Source organism: Macrobrachium nipponense, chromosome 34 (assembly GCF_015104395.2).
Source record: "Macrobrachium nipponense isolate FS-2020 chromosome 34, ASM1510439v2, whole genome shotgun sequence".
Taxonomy (NCBI): domain Eukaryota; kingdom Metazoa; phylum Arthropoda; class Malacostraca; order Decapoda; family Palaemonidae; genus Macrobrachium; species Macrobrachium nipponense.
In genome coordinates this window covers 32,177,531-32,199,262 of record NC_061095.1, presented here as the reverse complement: position 1 = coordinate 32,199,262, position 21,732 = coordinate 32,177,531, and the positions used below count along the sequence as shown (strand labels likewise).

Genomic DNA, 21,732 nt, shown 5'->3' with positions numbered 1-21,732 from the left:
CGTTCGTTCTCTTATCATTTATATTTTATCCATCGTTGTAGAGGTGATTATGTCCATTACTACCTTGTTCGAAAAGGGTGATGTATAGTTTAGTTAGTCTGTGTGGCGGTTTTCCTTCACTTGAAGTGGCGTCAGTCTGCTACGAGGTATTTTGCAAGCTTCTTTAATTAATGATCGTGATATGATGTAATTAATTTAAATTGAGCTTTACCTCTTTTCACAGAATGCAGATGAGAGGTGTCATCTTTTATAAGTCAGGGGCATTACCCACTAGCCTACGTCTATAGCCCTCTTTTATCGAACTGACAATCTCTCTCTTGGGAGTTTTTAAGAACATTCTTTTATAAATACGTCAGGGCCACTTGCAAGTGGGTGGTTGACGATGATACAGATGGTTTCACGTTATGTGAGCCCAGATGCGCTTCCAGTGTTTCAGAACTTTCCAATCTGCCGTCCCAAGGCTGCACAATAAGCTCCCGTTTGATATCAGTACGACAGAAAAAATGGTCTTTCCAGGAAAAAAAAAAAATAGATTTTCTCATTCTCTAGGTGATATGACAGTATGGATTTGACAGTTAAGATATAATAGGCTAGCTGACTCCGAATATCATAGCTATTTCACACTTCGATAAAGAAGACGTTATATATATATATATATATATATATATATATATATATATATATATATATTATATATATATATATAAATACGTGATGATTATCCGAATAAGACATGCTATGACCATGTCTTGTTAATAAGACGAAAGTACTTAGCATCTCGAGTTTTTCAATTTTCCTTCGTTGCTGTAAATTTGTTCATATATCTATCTATCTATATATCTTTTTATATATATATATATTATATATATATTTATATATATATATAATAATATATATTTCTAATATAATATATATATATATATATTATATATAAACATGCATACATACATGCAATAGCTTTCTCTCGTAACTTTTCTTTATTTCAAACATTTGTTCACTTGCTTCGTGTGTTTTGGATAATATATATATTAATGTGTGTATATAATCTCCGCAATAAGATAATGCACACGGGGGGTGGGTTCATTGCATACTGCTCAGCATATGTCTCACTCTCCCACGACGTCAGCGCCCTCCTTACCCTTGAATCTACTTCGGGGGAGACAACGAAGTTTTAAGTGCGTAGCAAATTGACCAGGTGAGGGCAGGTTCTTGGGGGTTGTGCCCTGTCGTTCGTGCTACGGTCACCATATGCATTCTGCTCAATTAGAGCAGTCAGCCGCGCGCGTTTCATCCGCACTTGTCGGTCACAATCGCACAAATGTACGATATTCGTTGTTTGCAAAGACGATGTTTCTGATTACTGATTTGCATGAACCTCTTATCCAACCGACACCGCCAATAGCCTCGGCTTGACTTGAAATCGGGAAGGGTGGGAGTTGGGGTGGGGGTGGGGGGGGTTCCGATGATGAATTTGGCCAAAGACCTCACCGTCTGCGCCAAAACTCTCTTCCGCCTCCCAGCTGACTTGGATTTTCCCCTTTCCGAACGCAGTCTGAGGGCCCAGAACACTTTCCCCACTTCAGTTCTTAAGGAGTTGCCCTGCAATACCTGATGAATGACCATTACTCAGTAGATATTCATCAACTTGATATTTTGTTCTCGACAAAAAAAATTACGTTTATAGTTTGTCATCAGTCATCGGTGATGATAACCTTACCTTACGATTGGTGAAACAGTATTTTATCGATCGTTAATTCTTTACTCTGTTGTCTTTAAATTTGCTTGAGTGAAAACTGTTCATGGGGATAGATTTCATGAATTTATACTCCACAAATTTACTAAGTTGTTTGTTACTGAATTGAATAGTTCATAGTTAATTGTTACTCTGTTGCTGTTGAGTAGTTGATTTGTTTATGTTGACGCTGGAATTCTTCATTTTAGTAAATGGTGTTTGTTACTGGGGAGAGGAACTTTTGAATTGTGGATCAACTTTCTGGGAGTTACGGTCATTGTGACACCCCCCTTTTCTATTCATTCTGTATTAATCAATCCAAAATAAGACGCGAAGAGCATTTCATTTAGACTGCGACACCATACAGTGCTACTTTCAGGTTTCGTTACCTAGTGTTGAACGGTTCAGTATTATTTCAGGTGATATTAAAAAAATGTGAGAAATCTTATTCTGGTGACGAAGGAGAAGCAAACGAAAGGAGAAATACTGCTAATACTATTAGTACTAATAATGCTTGATTTATAAAAGCTCATATTCGTTATATAAGCTCTTAATACACTGGGAAGGAGAAATTAATTAAAAATAATTAGACTGTCGAGAGCGAATAGGTTCCCATGGTTAAGCAAACAATAAATATGATAAAAGTAGGTATTAGCAGTGTAGTGATAGAATACTGAGTCACTGAATTTATCGTTCGGGATGAGGAGGACCTGGTGACCTGGACTGTGTCATTCCGTCTCCAAAGCAGAGATGGTGATGTCAGGTGCAAGATGTCCGTCTCTCTCAACTCTAAAGATACTTGGGCCTAAGAGGTGCAACGGAAAACAAGCCGAGAGGTCGAGGAGGGACATTTTAGGCATGTTCCCTAGAGCCATGAATTAGGTATATACCTAGTTATTCCTTAACAGTTGTGGATCGCAGCTAGAGTGGAGAGTGAAAAAGAAGAAAAACACCAGACGTGAGTGAAACCATTCGTTAGACTCTCTCTCTCTCTCTCTCTCTCTCTCTCTCTCTCTCTCTCACACACACACACACACACACACACACACACACAGTTCTCAGACGTGGTTATAGAAAGGTGAACAAAGTTCTCGTTCAAGACTGATGGTTTTGAAACCTCAAGAAGATTGACGCACTCTTTGCTTAGTGATCACCCCTTCCTTATCGTCATGGCACGGAGGCATTTCGGAACTCTTTGGCGAACGCTCTCATCATTACCTTTGGACCTATCCTGGCACAATTTGGTTAAAAACCGCAAACCCCTTCTCATCTTGTAACCTTTCTCTCTCACTCTCTCGCTCTCTCTCGTGGTGTGTGACACCGCAAATCGTTTGTAATGTGTGATGTTTGGTGACCACAAGTAAATCCGTTGAGATGATGATGTCTGTGGTGTTGTAAGTTTCTTTCTTTCTCAAGAAGAGGAGACTCCATCATGCAGTATCTATTGATTGGTTAATCGTTTTAGTTAAAATTATTGAGATGAGGTATGTCTGTCCGCCCTCAGATCTTGAAAACTACTGAGGCTACAGGGCTGCAAATTGGTATGTTGATCATCCAGCCCCCAATCATCAAACATACCAAATTACAGCCCTCTAGCCTCAGTAGTTTTTTTTTTTTTTTTTTAAGGTTAAAGTTAGTCGAGATCGTGCGTCTAGCACTGCTGTGATGACAACAGCACAGGCCTCCACTTGGCCGTGACTGAAATTTTCATGGGCCGTGGCTAAGAGTTCCATACAGCGTTATACGTTATACAGAAAACTCGATTGCGTGATTAAACGGGTGCATTTTTAACTTGTTAAACTTGTTAACTCTGAACTGTAATTTTCATTGCGCAGAACGTTATTATTTATGCCGCATTTACCGTGGAACCCTGAATCTGAAGGCTGTGTCAAGTCCTTTTTCTTCCGATATTAGTTTCGTCACCAGACTGCGTGCGTGATAGTAGATGTTTTGGACTGAATATTACTGAAAAATTAGCTTATAGGATTTTTATCTTAATTTCAACGCGTCGTAATGCATATTTTGGCAATTTTTGCTACAAGTTTTAATAATTGTCCGTCATTTTATTATTAATTTTTTTTTTTTTGTTTTTGCACTCGTTCACCATAACACTTCTTCATCACTTTCGTGTTATCAAAAATCTCAGGTACTATGTAAAGCATTTTAAAAATGTCTTTCATGTTCTTCGAGTCCATGATTAAACAGTGTTGCACAGCGTGCTGAAGATGTTTGAAATTAAGTTTTGTTTTTATTATTATTATTATTATTATCATCATCTTGAAGGCTGAGAGCAACCCCGACATGAATGATACCAGGAGACGAGACGGAAGCGATAATTCGTCTGTTTCGATCAGATTATAGGAACCGAGAAAACGAAATTAATGAGAGAATGGCGAAGCAACTATAGTAGTTCTATGCCATTCTTCGAGTTCGTGGAAATCATTACTCCTGTCATTCGTTCGACTAAAGATAAAACTCATGCAGTAATCAAAACCTTGGTTTGTATCCCGCAATCGATTCATTCACGTAGTCGTAAGAGGCAGCCAAATAAACCGTTAGTGTTGGTTTCCGTTATCAGCTGATATCTTTCATACATCAGGAAGAGGCGCGTGCCCTCCAGATAAGACACAAAGAATAACACTGATACTGAAGAGACCACCACTGAACAGCATCATCAACACTCGAAACGATCGCACCTTTTGGAAACTAACGTCCCAGAATTAGTTATCAGCTTAATCTTAATCTTTCTCCCGAATGCACGCACGCTCACATGCACATGTTTTTAACGCTACTGATATATATATAATTCGAGCTACAAATGTTCTTTAATATCTGATTCGCTCTATCTCGGAATTAATATATAAACCGAAGGGGAATTTTTTTTAGTTGAAATAATTTCGTACTCTCGTGGGTTCGAACCAGAGCCCAGCGGACAGAGGAGAAATCAGGACTTCAGTGACGTTATCTTCTCTGTCCGCTGGTTCGAACCCACGAGAGGGCGAAATTATTATCAACTAAAAAAATTCCATTCGGTTTACATATATGAAAATATATTAATTACGAGGTAGAGCGAATTAGATATTAAAGGACATTTGTAGCTCAAATAATTTATATGAATCACGGCGATGTGTGTGTGTGTGTATGTGTTACGTTTTTTTTAAACCACGTGAAAATTCGGGTGTTTAACTTACTGGTGAATGTATGTATGTCTAAAATATGAAACATTTCAGCCTAGAAAGACATAAGACCTTGTCTTCTTTGAGCCACTGTGGAATATAGCCTGCATGCCTGCTTTGGCTCTTGGCTTCCACCAGGCCACCTCTTCCTAAAATTATTTCTTGCAAATCGTATATATTTATTTCGGTTTAGTTGGTAAATTTTGGAACTCTCTCATTGCGTCCCATTGGGCTCTCAACTATGAAACTGGGGAATGGACAAAGATCTCAAGAAATGTGTCAGAAGTAGCCAGAATTTCTTTGGAGTTTTCTTTACATGACATCTTTAAATTATACCAGATTATATTATTCTTGCTTTTGTTTCCACATCATTCAGTAATGCCGCTCTCATCCATATCTTAAAAATATATCAGTCAGCAGATACTGTTTGCGTCCATTGTCATCTCCGAGTGTTCATTCTGTCACATTCACTAACAGATCAGAACACTTTCTTTTCCTTATGCTTTTAATCTTCGCAACTACTGCTTCGCTTCTCGGAATTGAACTAAGACTTTCTTTTCTTTTTTCTTGTTTCTTGTGTTTAACATCGGTAGTAGAATGTCGAAGTTTCATTAAGATATCCTTCCGTATGATTTGTAGGTACATGTTTTTAAGACCGTACCCACTTACCGAACATTAATGAATTCATCGCCATGCAGTTGAGTGAGTGCATTGTGTTGTCATTTCCGTTGCGTGTGAGGCTAGCATCCGCATCCCAAAAGTCAGTGGTTAGATTTTCAATAGACCTGAGAGTCAGCGAATTCCGAATATTCAGTTGGGAGGTGAACGATGTCCATTACATACAGTAGTGTGTGCGTTTTTATTATTATTATTAGTTATCAGTATTATAGAACGTATCGTTTCTTTAAAAATGGTTGCATATATTTTTGGTTATGTATGCTCTCTCTCTCTCTCTCTCTCTCTCTCTCTCTCTCTCTCTCTCTCTCTCTCTCTCACACACACACAGTCTCTTCATATGATTTAAGTATTCCTCAACGTAGAAATTGACAACTCTAATCGTTGGCTATTTAACTGCTCATTTTCTTGCTCGGAAACCTCCCACGATCCTGGCTGCTAATTACGAGAAATTTGTTTGTAAAATCACATATATTTATTTAAATAATAATGATCTGGAGAGTAAAGTTGGTGTTGTGTGAAGCAATGCCACTGATGATATGTAAGAGCTAGAAATCTGGCCCAGAATGATAGGATGAAGTGGCACACGTGGGGAGCCCGAATGTAGGGGAAACTGTCACCACTTCCCCACCAGTGGGCATTTCCTCTGTTTCCCTCATCATCGACTCTCCTGTCTGTCTGTCTGTCTGTCTGCCCTTCGGTGTGTCTGTTTCACAGGGACCACACGTGTGCGTAGGAATAGTAATCCCGCACCGGGAATGGACTCGACCATAGTTGGCGGGAGGGCGGAATGCATTTGTCGTTTGTCTAGCACATTCGCAGGATAAATATTACCGTATGGATGAAGATTGTCATATGAGAGTGTCATTATAATCTGTGTAGCATTATATAGTTTTTTTCCACTAAATGGCATTCCTTTGCTAATTGGTCTTTTCATATTTTCGTAGTTTATTATCTAAATATTCTAAACATTACCTACGAAAGTAACGCGACCTAAGTTTAATTAAGTTACACGTCTGGCAAAACTGTTAATAGACCATGCCAACTACGTATACGGTATAGGTAGAAACACTACCCAAACCTTACCTTGGCTTATTTCTCTAATCTAGTCTGGAGATAGATCTTATTTTCTCAAATGAAGTTTAGTTTTCAAGCTGTTATTCATAATGAACTTCGTATAGACAAATACTTTGCCTGTAGTTACAATGATAAACGTTTAATGTGTCGCCTCAAGGTTTTGAAAGATCCTATGTTGCAATAAAGTGTGCAAATGCAGCCTTCAGGATGGATAGACCAATAGAATCGAGCTTGTTTTTGTTTTTCTATTTCGAACTGATGGTCGCTAATGGAATGGGAAGACAGGAAGTTTCCCAGAGTTTTTGTCGAGGCACCAGTCTAGCTAGCTGGGAACATCGAAGCCGCGTTCTGAGATTTGAGTTCGCCGTTTGTTGAGTAGGTTGAGACTGTCGTCTTTCTAGATGATCTACCACATGAATTCGTTTTCAGCGGAGTCCATTCCTTTTTCCTTCATGGTGTTTATGTAGCAGCTGAAGGAAACTTCTTATTGCGATGCAAGTCCATGTTAGACTCTCTCTCTCTCTCTCCTCTCTCTCTCTCTCTCTCTCTCTCTCTCTCTCTCTCTCCCTGCGCCGCGTTCACGAAACCCAAAATATTATTGTGGCAATTAAAACATTTTTATGAATGTCAAATCAGATTTAGAATAACAAAGCAATTCAACACAGATAACGCCTCTTAGCTGAAATGAAAATTGCGACGAGACAGCGAAGTCTGTTAATTATTTTCCGATTATCCGATCGCGATCCTCGCTGGCACCGGCATTCACGGTGAAAACATTGCCTTACACACACACATCGAACGAAAGGAAGACTTATGAAAACAAGTCCAGCGAAATGTAACCACCTTTTATTTTCATCGAGTGGGCTTGTAACATACCGTTAACAACTACTTGGGCAATTTGATTTTTTCAACTTTGTAACGTTGCTGTGGATTAATTTGAGAGAGAGAGAGAGAGAGAGAGAGAATCAAACAAGTGGGTAGTTTGTTCGACAGCATTGGCGGGAAAAGTGTCGTTTGAGACTGTAGTAGTTTGATGTCTTGAGAAAGGAAGGACCAGCGAGCAGTGGTAGCGGTGGTCGGGGCACGCGTCCAAACTATTCCATGGAAGAAGGGCTTATAAACCGCTCTCTTCGCCTGGCCATGACTCTCGTTCGGTTTTCAGTCGAACTTGTTATCCTTGCCGTGTATAGTTTAAACTGCTGCTTCTTGAGACTGGTGGAGTCCTGGGTTTGATCTGGTGCTTCAAAGGCACTTCCTCGTGCCTGGAAGCTTGTGCGAAACCTGGATCATTATTATTATTTTAGGATGTTGAGGTAGGCATAGCCTAATATTTACGATTGTAGGGCTTCGACATTAAGCAAAGCCGTGATAAGGTTACATGTTCAGTATGTATACGAGATATATATACAGGCATTAAAGGTTAATATATTATTAAAGTCTTGTTTTTCATTAAGAAAGGGTATTATGAAAATCCCATAGTGGCCATGTTCGCCGCAACTATCATATTTGGGCTTTGGTAACGTAAATATCAGAAGGAAATTTCGTGTGGTCCACTATTTGGGGTAGGGGAGGACTATTTGGCAGGGGAGGCCATCTTTGTTTACCTGTTCGGAGTAAAGCAACCAGCTTGCATTTTGTTTGTAAAACACGACTTTCTGCAGCATTTAATATAAAAGTAAAAAAAGTAGCATCAGTGAATGGTAGGGTAGGTTTGTTTATTTAAGTACTTAATTATATTTCGATAACGACGTGGTAGCATTTCCCCTAACAAATATTTAATTTTTCATTACATACAAGACTAGTTCTATAAGGATATTACAGTGAAACTGAGTTAATATTTATAATATATTGTTTGAGCCGTAAACAAGCCAGTATGTCTGTTTTCCTGAACTCATATTGACCGTAATTGTCGTAATTCAGCTCTTGAACTAACAACGATGCCAATTTGTATACCCAAACAGCCTAAGATTTATATTTACTTAATTATGTCATCAGTGTAAAGATGGACAATATTAACTCTCTTAAGAACGACATTAACAAATGGTATAAAATGCCTTATAAACCTATCGTCAATATTCAAAGATAATCGATTTAGACCAAATGGTTTTTATTGCCCGACGTCAGTCGCTTTCTTTAAAAAAATAAAAATAAAAAATAATAAAGCTCTATTATGAGTGTTTATTCAATTCAATAATCACTTTTCAAGCTGCACATTATCCCGAAATAGTCCACCTTAACTCAATTTGCAAAGCGTAAGTCTAGAAATTTCGTAAATATATCGAAAGGTAGCGTCATCCAATGATATATATCTAAGGATCCTATTTAACTTATACCGCTGTATTGTGTTTGATACTATAATTGCCATTTGTGCTGGAAAATGTACTGTAGTTTATTCATTCGTTTCCCGTGTAGCGTTTTTACAAGTGATCTATGTACTCTAACGTTAAATAAATTGGCTTCATTTTAGTAGTGCAGTATTTAAGTTTCGTTGTAATATTACACGGGTGTCTTAACTAGCAATGGCCGTTTCTTTTCGGAGTAGTTAGTAGAGAGGAACATGGTTCAAGATTGCTCCTTGAAATCAGTGGGAAGGCATCGAAGGGGCGAGGGATACGCCTTTCTGTTGTGAAGCCTCACGCGCGGGAGGGCATGGAGGAGGGTCGCAGGTGGCCTCTCGCAGCTGTTTAGCTCCTCCCCCTCCCCGCTCCCCTTCCCCTGTTTCCCCAACCCAAAAACTCTACTACTCTTGCCATATGATGGTACTACCATGTTGCCTGTGTATCGTGGATGCCACGGTTCCCATTATTTTAGTCTACCAGTTTGGTTACAATATATAGTTAATGGTGGAGTAAATTTAGTTCCTACTTAACATTATTTTTATGGTCTGTGTTCGTGTAGATTCATATATATATATATATATTATATATATATATATATATATATTGATAAATTATGCAATGTGTACTAGATAATTTACCTAGTGGCTTGATTTAAAGTTAATACGAAATTATTTTTAACGATAAATGTAAACCTTATGCTAAGTACTAAAATCGTGTGTAGTAGCAGTGTAAGAGGCAAAGGGATCTTCCCCCTGTATACCTCTAATGAAATATGAATGTTTTCAATGTTGATGCACAGAATTATTTACTTGTTGAATATTGTTTTTCCTGAAGTTAGGTTATATACGCCCGTGTAATAATTATGTCATGTTGTGTTATTTATCTACTAAAGCTGTACCATATAAATGGAAGCTGCTATGCAGCCTGAATGCCATCCAGAATGGATTTAGAAATGTTTGAACGTAGTAGATAGTACTATTCACATGTCAATGAGGACTCGCTGACTTATGCTGCCGTCTAGTGACGGAAGCGGGAACTAAATTAGTCCGAGACTCCTACCGCTTTTATTATCCGAGACTTGTATAGTAAACAAACATTACACGTGCTTTGCTGTATTTCTGCTGATGTTGATGTTAGTTTTAATGCAGCATTTCGTATTATGTTATATATTGATAAATTTAAGCTTGTAAATGATTGATATACTGAGAAAATCCTTTTTATTCGTGTTTTACAGGTGGTGGTAGGCGGAGCTTGAGGGGTCGGCGAGCGGTGGAGTAGAACGTTTACCCGCTACGTCAGTCTGTCACCATCCAAAGAACGGTGAGGTTGTGCCGCGTGCCGTCCTCCGCACCATCACACGCACCGCTTGCAACTTTATTTCATAGCCATGCGGTGGCTAACACAACCCGTGGCCATCGTACTGGTCATGGTTTTAGCAACTGGTTTTGTGTCTAAGGTGAGTCTCATTCAAGTATACAGTGGCCAATTCCCCCTTTTTGAAATATCCCAAGGTAGTGTTTGGGACTTGAAAATAGTAGCCATCAAGTTTCAATAAATAAAACTATTAACGAGATCAAATGAAAGGCTGATTAAAATGTATTGAATGGTACTCACATGTGAAAATATTAACCGTTGGTTTTTCTTCTTTGCAGGTCTCTGCCAATGCGGTTTTCGAACTTAGGCTAAAAAAATTTGTGAATGAGTTCGGAAAAGACACGGAAGGCCACTGTTGCAGTGGCTACAGGAACTCCCAAGGATTATGTAGTGGATCTTGTAAGACCAAATTCCGTGTGTGTCTCAAAGTTTACCAAGAAGTGATCGACCCATCGTCTCCTTGTACCTTTGGAGAGGCCGTGACGCCCGTCTTGGGCGAAAATGAAGTGGATTTCTCTAAAGTGGATTTAGGCGATTTTGTCAATCCCGTTCAGTTTCAGTTAGCTTCGTGGCAGGTAAGATTGCATCAATAGAAAAGTGTTTTTTTTTTTAATGATAAAAAAATGTGTTTTGAACTGAATTATCACGAAATAATTTAAAAGGAATATTCGTTTTGAGTGATGAAAATCCCAGAGCTGCTCGTTTTATTATTATTATTTTTGTTTTCGTTGAAATGGAAAAACGATCGGATGGATTATTGAGACAAGAAAAGTGATATGCGTGAAGACATTCGAAGTGAAAACGCATCTCTGCGTTCGTGTGAAATTGTGTTGGAAACATTTGTGGACTTGCTCGTCCTCACAGCAGCGAGTTTGCAACAGCATCAGTTGTGGTCAGACAGGTTTTTTCTTCCCAGCCCCGCTGTCTGAACAACTTTTTTTCTTTTACCATCACTGTGACTAGCAAAAGTTTATAATAACCTGCAGCCAAGTTCCCACGCTTCTGCACGAGGATTTACTTATTTGTGAATTTTAAGTGAGAAGTGAATTTTACTACCCTAGTTAATTGATCACCATTTCAGACAGAAAAGGATGTGTGATGGTGATATTGAAGTGTTTTTAAGTGGTCAGTGATTGATCGTTTAAATAAATGAACGATATTATTATAAAGCATTTTTTTTCTTTTAGTGTAAAGTGAAGGGTGGACGTTTTTGTGAATTCATATGACTAGGCCTGTCTTGCAGTGGCCTAGCTGGCAGTGTCAATACTGCTACCATGTTGGATATATCAGTAGAATTGTGTTGTATACGAATCATAGTCGTTTATGCCATTGCAAGTAGCAGTGGAAGTGAAGTAAATAGTGTGCGTAAGTAACGTTATATGAGCGTCAATAACGTTATTGAAACAAATGGTGTATGAGCCTTGTCGTTAAAGTTTTGCGATTTAAGTTAATAAACTCACGAGCGCTTTGGGATTTAATTCTGCAAAATGATATTCCTTTTTTGTGAATTAGAAAATTTAAGTGTACAGTGTGAGAGAACCCGTTTTTAAGTGCTGTTTTCCTCTTCTCTTCACAGGGAACTTTCTCACTTATCATCGAAGCTTGGCATGAGGAACCCAACGATACCATCTCTTATGTCGGTGAGTAGACGAGATCATTGTTATAGACGTAGTCTCCCTCTCATTATACCCTCTTTCCCCCCTACTGTTTCCCTTCAGCTTCCTCATTAACAACACCGTCAGTATTCGGAACTCCGCATAAACTTTTTCTCAGTATTTCAAACCTAAAAGATGTGTGTTCAAATCCTGGTTAGGGCAGATGTGTTTTTATAAAATTCCATTTTGGGGAAAGTGAATTCGATATTGGAGGTATCTGCGGCTTCATATTAGAGAGTGTAAAGATTATACTTAAAATTGAGGTAAATTTTATTTCGCCAAGTCATCAAGTCATGAGCCAATTCTGTGCTGAGTTTTGATGGCTTAGCGAAATCAAATTTACCTCGTGTATTTATGTATATATACAAATATATATATATATATATATATATATATATATATATATATATATATATATACAAAGTTGAATGGCACATAAAAACGTCATTTGATGGCCATTTTAATTACCAAGCCATGATAAATAACTGTAAAAGTGTGTGTATGTGTGTGTATGCGATATATAGTGTTCTGCTATCTAGATGTGCAAGTATGTTTTGGAGATAATGAATGAATGCTTTTCAGCTGTCTAGGGGTTTATGTTCGAGTTATATGTAAATTTAGCCAGTAAATGTTATAGATCAATTATATATCGGTGTAACCATAGGTTTTTTTAATTAGTAGGATGTGACATTTATCATATACCACATCCTCTGGTTTTACGGAATGAACGCCATTCTCAGTAATCCAGTGAAAACAGTCGTAAAATGTATAAAGTATTTAAGCTTTCTTCGGCTTGCAGTTTCTGAAATAAATCAGTATAATAATTCCTTTTTGTATCCCTAACAGTGTTAGCACTCCAGTTCGTGAATTCAGTCTTGCAAGTGTTTTGGTTGGTTGTTCAGTGGATCTTGATTTAAAGTGGTCTCTGGAGTATTTTTTTTTTTTTTTTTTTTTTTTTTTTTTTTTTTTTAGGATCACTTATTGAATATGAGCCTCACGCTAATCGGGTAGTATATTATATGCTCTGCATTGGTGTTGTATCCATGATTCTGTTGATTTACATTACCATATTTTTATCGTACTATGTTCAATAGTATTATCGCTACTTAACATACTTTGTTCAATATTATCGTCGCTATTAACCGTACTTTTCAACAATGTTATCGCTACTTACTATGCCCTGCTCAATATTGTCTCTTCTTGCCATACTTTGTTCAATTTTACTATGTTACTTATCATACGTTGTTCGATGTTGTTATCGCGTGAAAGTAGTGTCCGTGCAAGTACCAGTCGTTTGCATTGTGTAGTACATTGTAAAGTGTAATCCCTTGGTAGACTTGACGCTGAACAGTATAGTAGTCTTCTTACTTAGCCTTGGCAATTTGAGTTGTGCACATACTATGTTTACACTATACGTTTGTGTGTGTGTGTATATGTATATGTATATATATATATATAATATATATATAGATATATATATATATATATATATATATATATATATATATATATCTATATATATATATATATATATCTATATTATATAAATATATATATGATATATATATATCATATATATATATAACTATATATATAAATATTATAAAATATATATATAATATTATAATATATATATACGTATATGTTTTGTGTGAAAGTTTAAAGTGGTGTCGTTAAGCAATCGAAATTTTATTCTTGATTTTCCGTGAACTTTGTGTGTGTGGTGTCACACAATTCTATTTTGTCAAAATATGACGTCGTATGTGATATGATGAGAGTTAGGGGTCTAAACTTTGGCTGGGGGAATCTTAATAAGTCCCATTAGAGTTGGTGGGGACTGGCAGGATATTAGTGGTGGCCTGGGGGCAGACGGGACGCAGTCAAGCCCCCAGGCGCTGTAGGATACCCGCCTCTAGCACTCGCTCCCAATGTTGCCATCCCAAGCCAACTCTATCATTATTATTATATTTCAACACTAGCCTTGTTTTACTTGTGATATTAGCATTCGGACGTTGAAGATGCTGTGCGGTTTACTTTAGCTGACGTTATTTTTGTTTTGAGACTTGAAGGATATCATTTAAAAATTAGTTGGTGTTGAGATTGTAGCTACTAAGGAAAATGATCAAGGTTGTAGTGATGTTTTGGGGGGGAATTTTTCAAATCGCCCTTCTAAGTACTTGAGGTTCCATTTTCCTTATTGACTGTTTTGCGATAATTATGTTACTGTTTTGCACTAGCAAAGTTTACCTTATAGAGGTAGCAGTCTCCCTTTAGTCTACACCCCCCTCCACCCCCAGTTATCCCACAGCGGTGTCGCTTCGTTGCACCCGAATGCGCTCTAGGCTAGGGAAGTTATTTCCTTCCATGTCCTGAATTGTGTAATACGATGTGGTAATCATTATGGTTAATAACTCAACGTCTTTTACATTTCTAATATACTTACGTATCGCAAGTCAATATCAACTGTTGTTAAATGAAGTCTTTGCCTCTAGTTTGAATTTAAATATCTTCGTGTTGCTTGCCGGTCGACACCTTCGTAAGTTTCCCAGGGTAGGAAGGAGGAGGAAACAGCGAACCCTCTTTCTCCTCCTCCTGCTCCTCATCCTCCGCCACCACCACCACTACCACTACCACCTCACTCCGCTCACCTCTGACCACGCCAGCTCTCTCACACGCTACCGAACTCCTCTTGTGTCTTGACCTCTAGCGTGCCCTTCATTCAAACTTACGTTTTCAAGGAAATTGTGAACAATGTCAACATTAATTTTGAATTTTATTTGGTTTACTTATTGCAGATGTATTTATGCTGACAATTGTCAAGTTAGTTTTTGTGCCAATGTATAATTAGGGTTGGGATATGAAGTCGTAGCGTGATAGAGGGAAGATATCCAGATTGTTTAAATTTCATTGCTTCGTTGTGAACGTTCCCGTGACTGCTGGTTTTTATGCTGCAGCATATTATGGGAGAACAACCACTTTAGTATCCGTTCATGGAGCCTTTAGGTCGTTTTACGTAAAATGTTCAAGCTCTCTCTCTCTCTCTCTCTCTCTCTCTCTCTCTCTCTCTCTCTCTAACAAACCTGGCGCCTTCCCCCTCCCCACTCCTCTCCCTCGACCCCGAGCGCTTCCTTCGCCCTCCGCCACCGAGTGTGAGAAATTCATTTCCTGTGTTAAGAAAGCGAGTAAACCAGTCCATTTAGCGTTTCGAGAGTTGCAAGCGTAACCTCACATAGGTCTTTGACACCTCTTCCAACTTTTGCCTTTTTCCCCGGAACATTCCAAAGTCCACAAAGGATTTGTTCAGGTATTATTAAACTGCGAAGATATAACTGTTTTTAATTGTGTGTAGGTGTTGTTCACATGTTAATTTGTGGTGTGGGTGGAGAGTGCAGATGAGCAAAGAACATATACGTTGCAGTTGCAAAGGGAGCTTGGGGCAGTTTTTGGGGTGGGTAGGGTTTATCACATCATCTGGCTGGTTCCTTTTCGCCAAGTAAATGAATATTTGCATTTGATATGTTTGTAGTTTGATTAGGCATAGTTTTCTACTTAGAAACTTGTAGTAACTTACTTTTAAATGAAAATGAGAATTATTAAAGGACTCAAAATAGTGTTGCATGTGCATATACCTGGTGAGGCAGGCATTGTGTATGCGGGCCATCACTGGTGTGAGCCCACTGCTGCTGCAGCCTAGACCCACACTTTCCCACGCTCCCATGCACTCACAGTCATGCAGCCAGCGCCATGCACATACCTCCTCCCTCCCCTTCTTCTCTTCCCTCCATCTCCCTGCTGATCTCAAGCCTCCCGTCGTCATCTTTGGCGCAATTTTCTTACCTCTTTTTAATCGTTGTTTTATTTCCCCCTCATATTTGGTATGCTTGAGAGGCATGGGCAGGCCATTTTCAAACCTCTTCGTTGCAGATTATCGTATTTTTCATCGTTGCACGACAGTTTATTACATTTTAATGCCTGAGCCCAAACTTTCTATGACTTCTGAGATAATACTGTATACATTGCCTTGGTCAGTTGAAATGAAATTGTGTAACTGAAAGTATTTCCTTTTCTCTTCGCAGGTCCTGCTTTGATCACTCGGTTGATGACCCAACGTTGGTTAGAGTTGGGCGAAGATTGGACTGATGATGATCACCGAACTGCTCACTCATCTCTCAGCTATCAGTACCGGGTCACATGCCAGGCCCATTACTATGGAGAAGGGTGCCGCAAGTGGTGTAAACCTAGGAACGACTCGTTCGGGCACTATAACTGTAGTGCCTCTGGCGACCTTGTCTGCCTTGATGGATGGCAGGGCACCGAGAACTACTGTCTCACGCGTAAGTTATCACTTATATAGTTTTTTTTAACGAATTTTATTTATTTTTTGCGTCCTCTACTCCAGAATAAGTAAAAGAAAACCAGCTGACACTACATTAGTGGTTTTTTCCTTATTTTCTAGTATTCTGGTGAAATGTCAAGATGGATTAATTGTGCGTATATATTTCTAAAGTGAAAAACGCTAAAGTAGAAAATGAACAAAACAGGAGCCCCGTGCACTGATCACAACGCAGTGCTTGTTTTAAAAAAATGTTTTGTGTAATAGGGTTACGGCGATCGCCGCCAGATGGCCAGAGAGGATGCGGCGACGTCGCTCAGACAGCTGCTCCTCCACTCAATCGGGGGAACTTTAGTATTGCTCGCGATATTCTTAATCAGGGGTTCATATCTGTTTCTGCTCAACGAGAATTTTTATTCGGTGTAGAGTACGCATATTGTTTAATTTTGCAAGAAAACTGCATTTCGTTGTTGAGAATAGAAACTAGGTACCCTTATTGCTTTTATGATATGTTTTTTTTTTTTTCATGTATGATACATATATATGTTTGTATGTATGAAAATACACACTTGGAAACACAAAAACCATTTACACGAGAATGAATATCACCATTTAATTATTATTTTTGTTTTCTCTACAGCCATCTGCAGTTCCGGATGTCACGGTAGTACTGGGTTCTGCGATAAACCAAATGAATGCAAGTAAGTATTAAGAAAATGTAGGGAAGGGTGGTGCTATATAGTATTTGATATTGATTTTACTAGATAGTAAAGGGTGAATATTGTTGGTCTTTTTTTATATGTGAATCATGTCTTTTGCATTTTTGGACAAAGTCGCAGTTCTGAACATCATTCTTTTCTTCATTGCAGGTGTCACATTGGATGGGAGGGTCCCAACTGCGACCAGTGCACTGTCTATCCCGGTTGTCTCCACGGTTCTTGTCAGAAGCCGTGGCAGTGCGAGTGTGACGAAGGTTGGGGTGGCTTATTCTGTAATCAAGATCTCAATTTCTGCACGAACCATAAGCCATGCAAGAATGGAGCCACATGTTTCAACACTGCCCCCGGCTCTTACTCGTGTGAATGCCCTTCAGGTTTTTCGGGCACAAACTGTGAAATCATCAACGACACTTGTGCCACGACTCCGTGCCGCAATGGTGGCACTTGCCTGGATACTGGTGACGATCAGTTTGTTTGTCAGTGTCCCTCTGGCTATACGGGACAATATTGCGAGATCTCGGGTCAGTCTTGCGCCGATCGACCCTGTCTCAATGGTGCCACGTGTTCTGATACACCCACTGGCTACCAGTGTCGGTGTCGACCTGGATACGAGGGTACTAATTGTGAACGTGCAGTAAACGAGTGTGCATCCGACCCGTGCCTGAATGGGGGCTCTTGTGTTGACGAACATGACGGATTTCAGTGCGTTTGCCCAGTGGGATATACTGGCAACACCTGCCAGACCAACATTGATGATTGTGCCCACCGACCTTGTCTGAATGGGGGCACTTGTATTGATGGTTTAGATTCGTTCACCTGCAGATGCGTTCCAGGTTTCTTGGGTACTCTTTGTCAAACTAATGTTGACGATTGTCGTACTCAGCCATGTGCGAATGGGGGTACTTGCGTGGATGGCGTTAATGATTTCCAGTGTCAGTGTCGTGATGGGTGGGGTGGTAGGCAGTGTACGGAGTCTGTGCCCATCCGAGCATCCCCTTGTTCAAACTCACCTTGTCAAAACGGAGGCTATTGCACCGAGAGGCCAGATTTACCCTTGGGATATCAATGCAGCTGCCCTACTGGTGTTGGGGGTCCTCTCTGCACGATTGTCACCAAACCCCTAATTATTGGTGAAACGGGTGAATCGATGTCCCCAGCCCAGGTCGTCTTGATTGTGACCTTCAGTGTAGCTATACCCTTACTGGCCTTGGTGTCGGCTTTGGTGATCGTCTGCATGAAACGTCGAAGACGCCGCGATCGCGCTCGTCAAGACGAAGAGGCAAGACGTCAGAATGAACAAAATATGGTTCATAATGCTGTGAATGCTGTCAACAAAAAGTCTTTGGAAGATATGATATTTAATTCGCTGGATTACCCACCGAAGCCTCTGAACACCCGGCCGCAAAGTCACTCTCACCATCCTCAGCTCCATCACCAAGAACCAGAGTTTCACAAGAAAGAAGTCGAGAATACCTACAGCATTGTTCCTACAAGAAGCGCCAAGCCTCTGAACAATGATGTTTCGAGGCTTTCCCTCGCAGACCGTCTCGAGAAAGACCTCGACGCTCTCACTTGTCGCGGCACGCCCACTTCAGAACTGAATGCGCCGTGCAGCAAAGACGTGCATCTGCCTCGAACTCATAGTCACAGGTAGGTTAATCAGATGAATCAATTATCTTTCTATTAAGTTAATATTTTTACTATTCTGTAATAACATTATAATTTCCAAACTGACGTTGTTTTTGTAAAATGCAAGACACCAAAAGTTCAAGCACTAGTTCATTTATTATTGACAACTTCAACTTTATTTACTGTGGAAAGGATTTTCATAATTAACTTGACTTGGTTGTCTGAACAAAATGAGTTCATTAAAATTGTAGTTGCCTGAACCGAGTTAATTTATTCCAATTTCTTCTCCACAGCGATGTGTACTTGAAACGAGGCAGCGGCTCCGGTGGATGTGGCACTGGTGATGTGCACACGTCCACTAATACTTTAACGTCGACGTGTTCGCCGTCGACTTGCACAACGCCGTCGAGCGTTTACGTCATAGAGGAACACTACGACGACGAAAACTACATCGCCACCGAAGTTTAGTAGTGTCAAGGTGTCCTAGAGTAATATAAAAAAATAATCGTTTTTAAGAATATATCTGCTAGTGACACCAAAAAGACTACTTTTACAATTATAGTATTATTTTTCTCCTTCTCCCTTAAATATACAAGTATTTTCCGATCTTTTTTTCAAGTCTTAAAGTAATTTCCCCATCTCGCTGAGGAAGTGATGGTCGTCACTTCGTTTAGTCCTACACACATCCAAAGATGTTTTAATTTAGATTTTTCTTGCAAATGTGTTATTTATTTATTGTTAAAATAAATGATTTTATAAATGCTGTAATTTGTGGTATGTGGTACAAAGTCGTGGTATTTGTAGTGCCTTCCAAGTGAACAGTGCGAGTGATAGGTAAACAAGAGACTACGGCAAGCTGCTGCTCCTATTTTCTCTCTCTCTCTTCTCTCTCTTTTTTTTTCTCTCTCTCTCTCTTCTCTCGTTGTTGTTGTTGTGGTGTCGCGGAAGAGGAGCCGAGAAGCACGGCAGAAGCTTCCTGACATTTACAAGAGTGCCACTTGCGAGACAATTTTGACCAGCGAGTTCTACGAGCTGGTCTTGGAGTGCCAACCCTTTCTTCGAAAACAAACTAGAGGCTTCCCGTGAACGCTGTCCAGGACACTTTGATGATTGTGGGAACTCCCTTACTCTGTCTCCTCCTGATCAGGAGGTCGTGAGTGAGGAGCCAGAGGCGACGGAGGTCCAGCAGAAATTCTGTTAGTCGAGGCAGCTGCTGTTGAGTCTGTCAGTTTATTTTATTACAATTATTATGATGCTTGTATTACGGGGGTGGGGGAGAGTCCGAGTGACTACTGCAATGTGAGATAATTGCCAAAACTTAACGTATAGAGACAGGCAGACGAACACAAAGGTACACTACTTTGTAGTGGCAGCAAAGTGCCTACCTTTCCTCCCCCTCCCCCTCCCCCTTTTCTCCCTGAACGATCTCAAGAGTGGTGGTGTGAGTGGGCGGGACTCCCTTGGCATTCCCTGCCTCATGTTTATATATAGTTTCTTGCCGGCATGGAATAGTTTCCTCCTGGAAAAATATGAATTTGTTATGAATTGAAGATACAAAAATTGTGATAATTTGTTTGCCATCATCAATATGCAGTAATGTTGTTGTTATTTATATAGATTGTAACTTAACGAAACTGTTCCATATCATAGCAAACGGGCATTAAAGAAAATCCAAACCTACTTAAATTGAAAGGAGTTTTAAAATTTACTTTCATTGCTGAACATAATGTATTTTGATGTATAATGTAATAACGTTTTTGGTGTTCAAACTCCCACATTTTGGCCGAGTTTCTTCTCTAATAAGCCAGTTCACCAGCTACTATTAAAGTATATTAAGGATCATTTAATTTTATTCACGTTTACATAAGTTACTTGTGAGTTGAAAAGTTCTGTTTTCTCTTGTAAGAGTTGTTATTCCGGCTCGGAAAAGATTTTCATTTTGTAATGGAAATGCTCAAGTGTTTCCATGTGTCCCTCCCTCCCTGCATCATCACGTTCCTCGCGCGAATGCCTTCTTCCAAAAGGGCCTGAGCGCTCACTAAGTCAAGCCATTTACCCTTTATTTCTTATTATATTATAGTCATGTCATTTTTCACTTCCCAACGCATTTATTTCATTTTCTCCTGTGTAAAAGTGGTACTTTTTTATATATTGTTTAGAGATGATTAGGACCGCTGCTTCAAGACCTAACTGTTGTGTACTGTACATTGAAATGTCATGATATATAATAATCATAATTTTTGGCCGTCTGTATTTTTCAACCGCATCAAATATTTGTGCAGAGTAGAATGATGTCTCCAGATATGTAACGTAGTGTTAGCAGTGACAATTGTGAAAAGATGATGTTTTAGATGTTTCTACTGCAGTTCGTATACATTGATGTTTTGTATAATTAAAAAAGTACACTTGGCACAAGGGAAACGTTTCTAATGTACCAATGTTTTTTGTACATTGTGCCCAGGTTTTTACTGAATGTACATTGTAATATTTGAGTATTTAAAAAGTTGTAAATATGATGTAAAGCCGATGTGTATATAAATCGTATCCTGAAAGAACGGGAATAAAGCGAGTCATATTTTTTCAAATAATAAATTTTATTTAACCTTGAATGGAAAAAGTCTGAACACATTCATCCCCACAAGTTATACATAGCAAAGGATGTCTGTAGTAAATACTTCCTTCACCTAGAAGTTTCTCAAGCAAAAATGAAATCTCTTTGAAACCACGGAAATTTTGGGCATAAACACCCGCTAATGGATGAAAACTGGCTTTTGCAAAATGAAAATACTGTCCGTGATATTTCCAGCTACGAACTGCCTGATGTGTAAAACAACAGGAAAAGTTTCCTAAGAATACTATTTGAAGAGTGGACGGATGAAGGGTACCTCACAAACGCAACAAACTCTTCACCCTCTTTTTGATTTATGCAAATTACCTTGCTCCTTAATCAAACGCCACATTTTAAGAACATGAAAGTAAAAGCAAATATTTACTTTTAAATGATTAAATTACATGGAGTAAAT

The 21,732-nt window shown here is 39.1% G+C and overlaps 1 protein-coding gene across 12 annotated transcripts in view; it reads left to right on the top strand.

Moving 5' to 3' along the window:
* The window catches only part of LOC135208014 (delta-like protein C), a 633,917-nt gene extending 613,528 nt beyond the window's left edge, over nucleotides 1-20,389 (top strand). For 11 of the 12 annotated variants that reach the window (XM_064240118.1, XM_064240115.1, XM_064240110.1 and 8 more), the window contains 7 exons: nucleotides 10,234-10,455; nucleotides 10,652-10,948; nucleotides 11,950-12,013; nucleotides 16,105-16,362; nucleotides 17,002-17,062; nucleotides 17,231-18,730; nucleotides 19,003-20,389. In XM_064240118.1, coding sequence (XP_064096188.1) covers nucleotides 10,387-10,455; nucleotides 10,652-10,948; nucleotides 11,950-12,013; nucleotides 16,105-16,362; nucleotides 17,002-17,062; nucleotides 17,231-18,730; nucleotides 19,003-19,177 — 2,424 coding nt within the window. In that variant the 5' untranslated portion in view covers nucleotides 10,234-10,386 and the 3' untranslated portion in view covers nucleotides 19,178-20,389. Of the gene's footprint in view, nucleotides 1-7,775; nucleotides 7,974-10,233; nucleotides 10,456-10,651; nucleotides 10,949-11,949; nucleotides 12,014-16,104; nucleotides 16,363-17,001; nucleotides 17,063-17,230; nucleotides 18,731-19,002 lie in introns of those variants that run through there. The other variant, XM_064240116.1, reaches the window with a different exon arrangement.
* The last annotated feature ends 1,343 nt before the right edge of the window (nucleotides 20,390-21,732 follow it).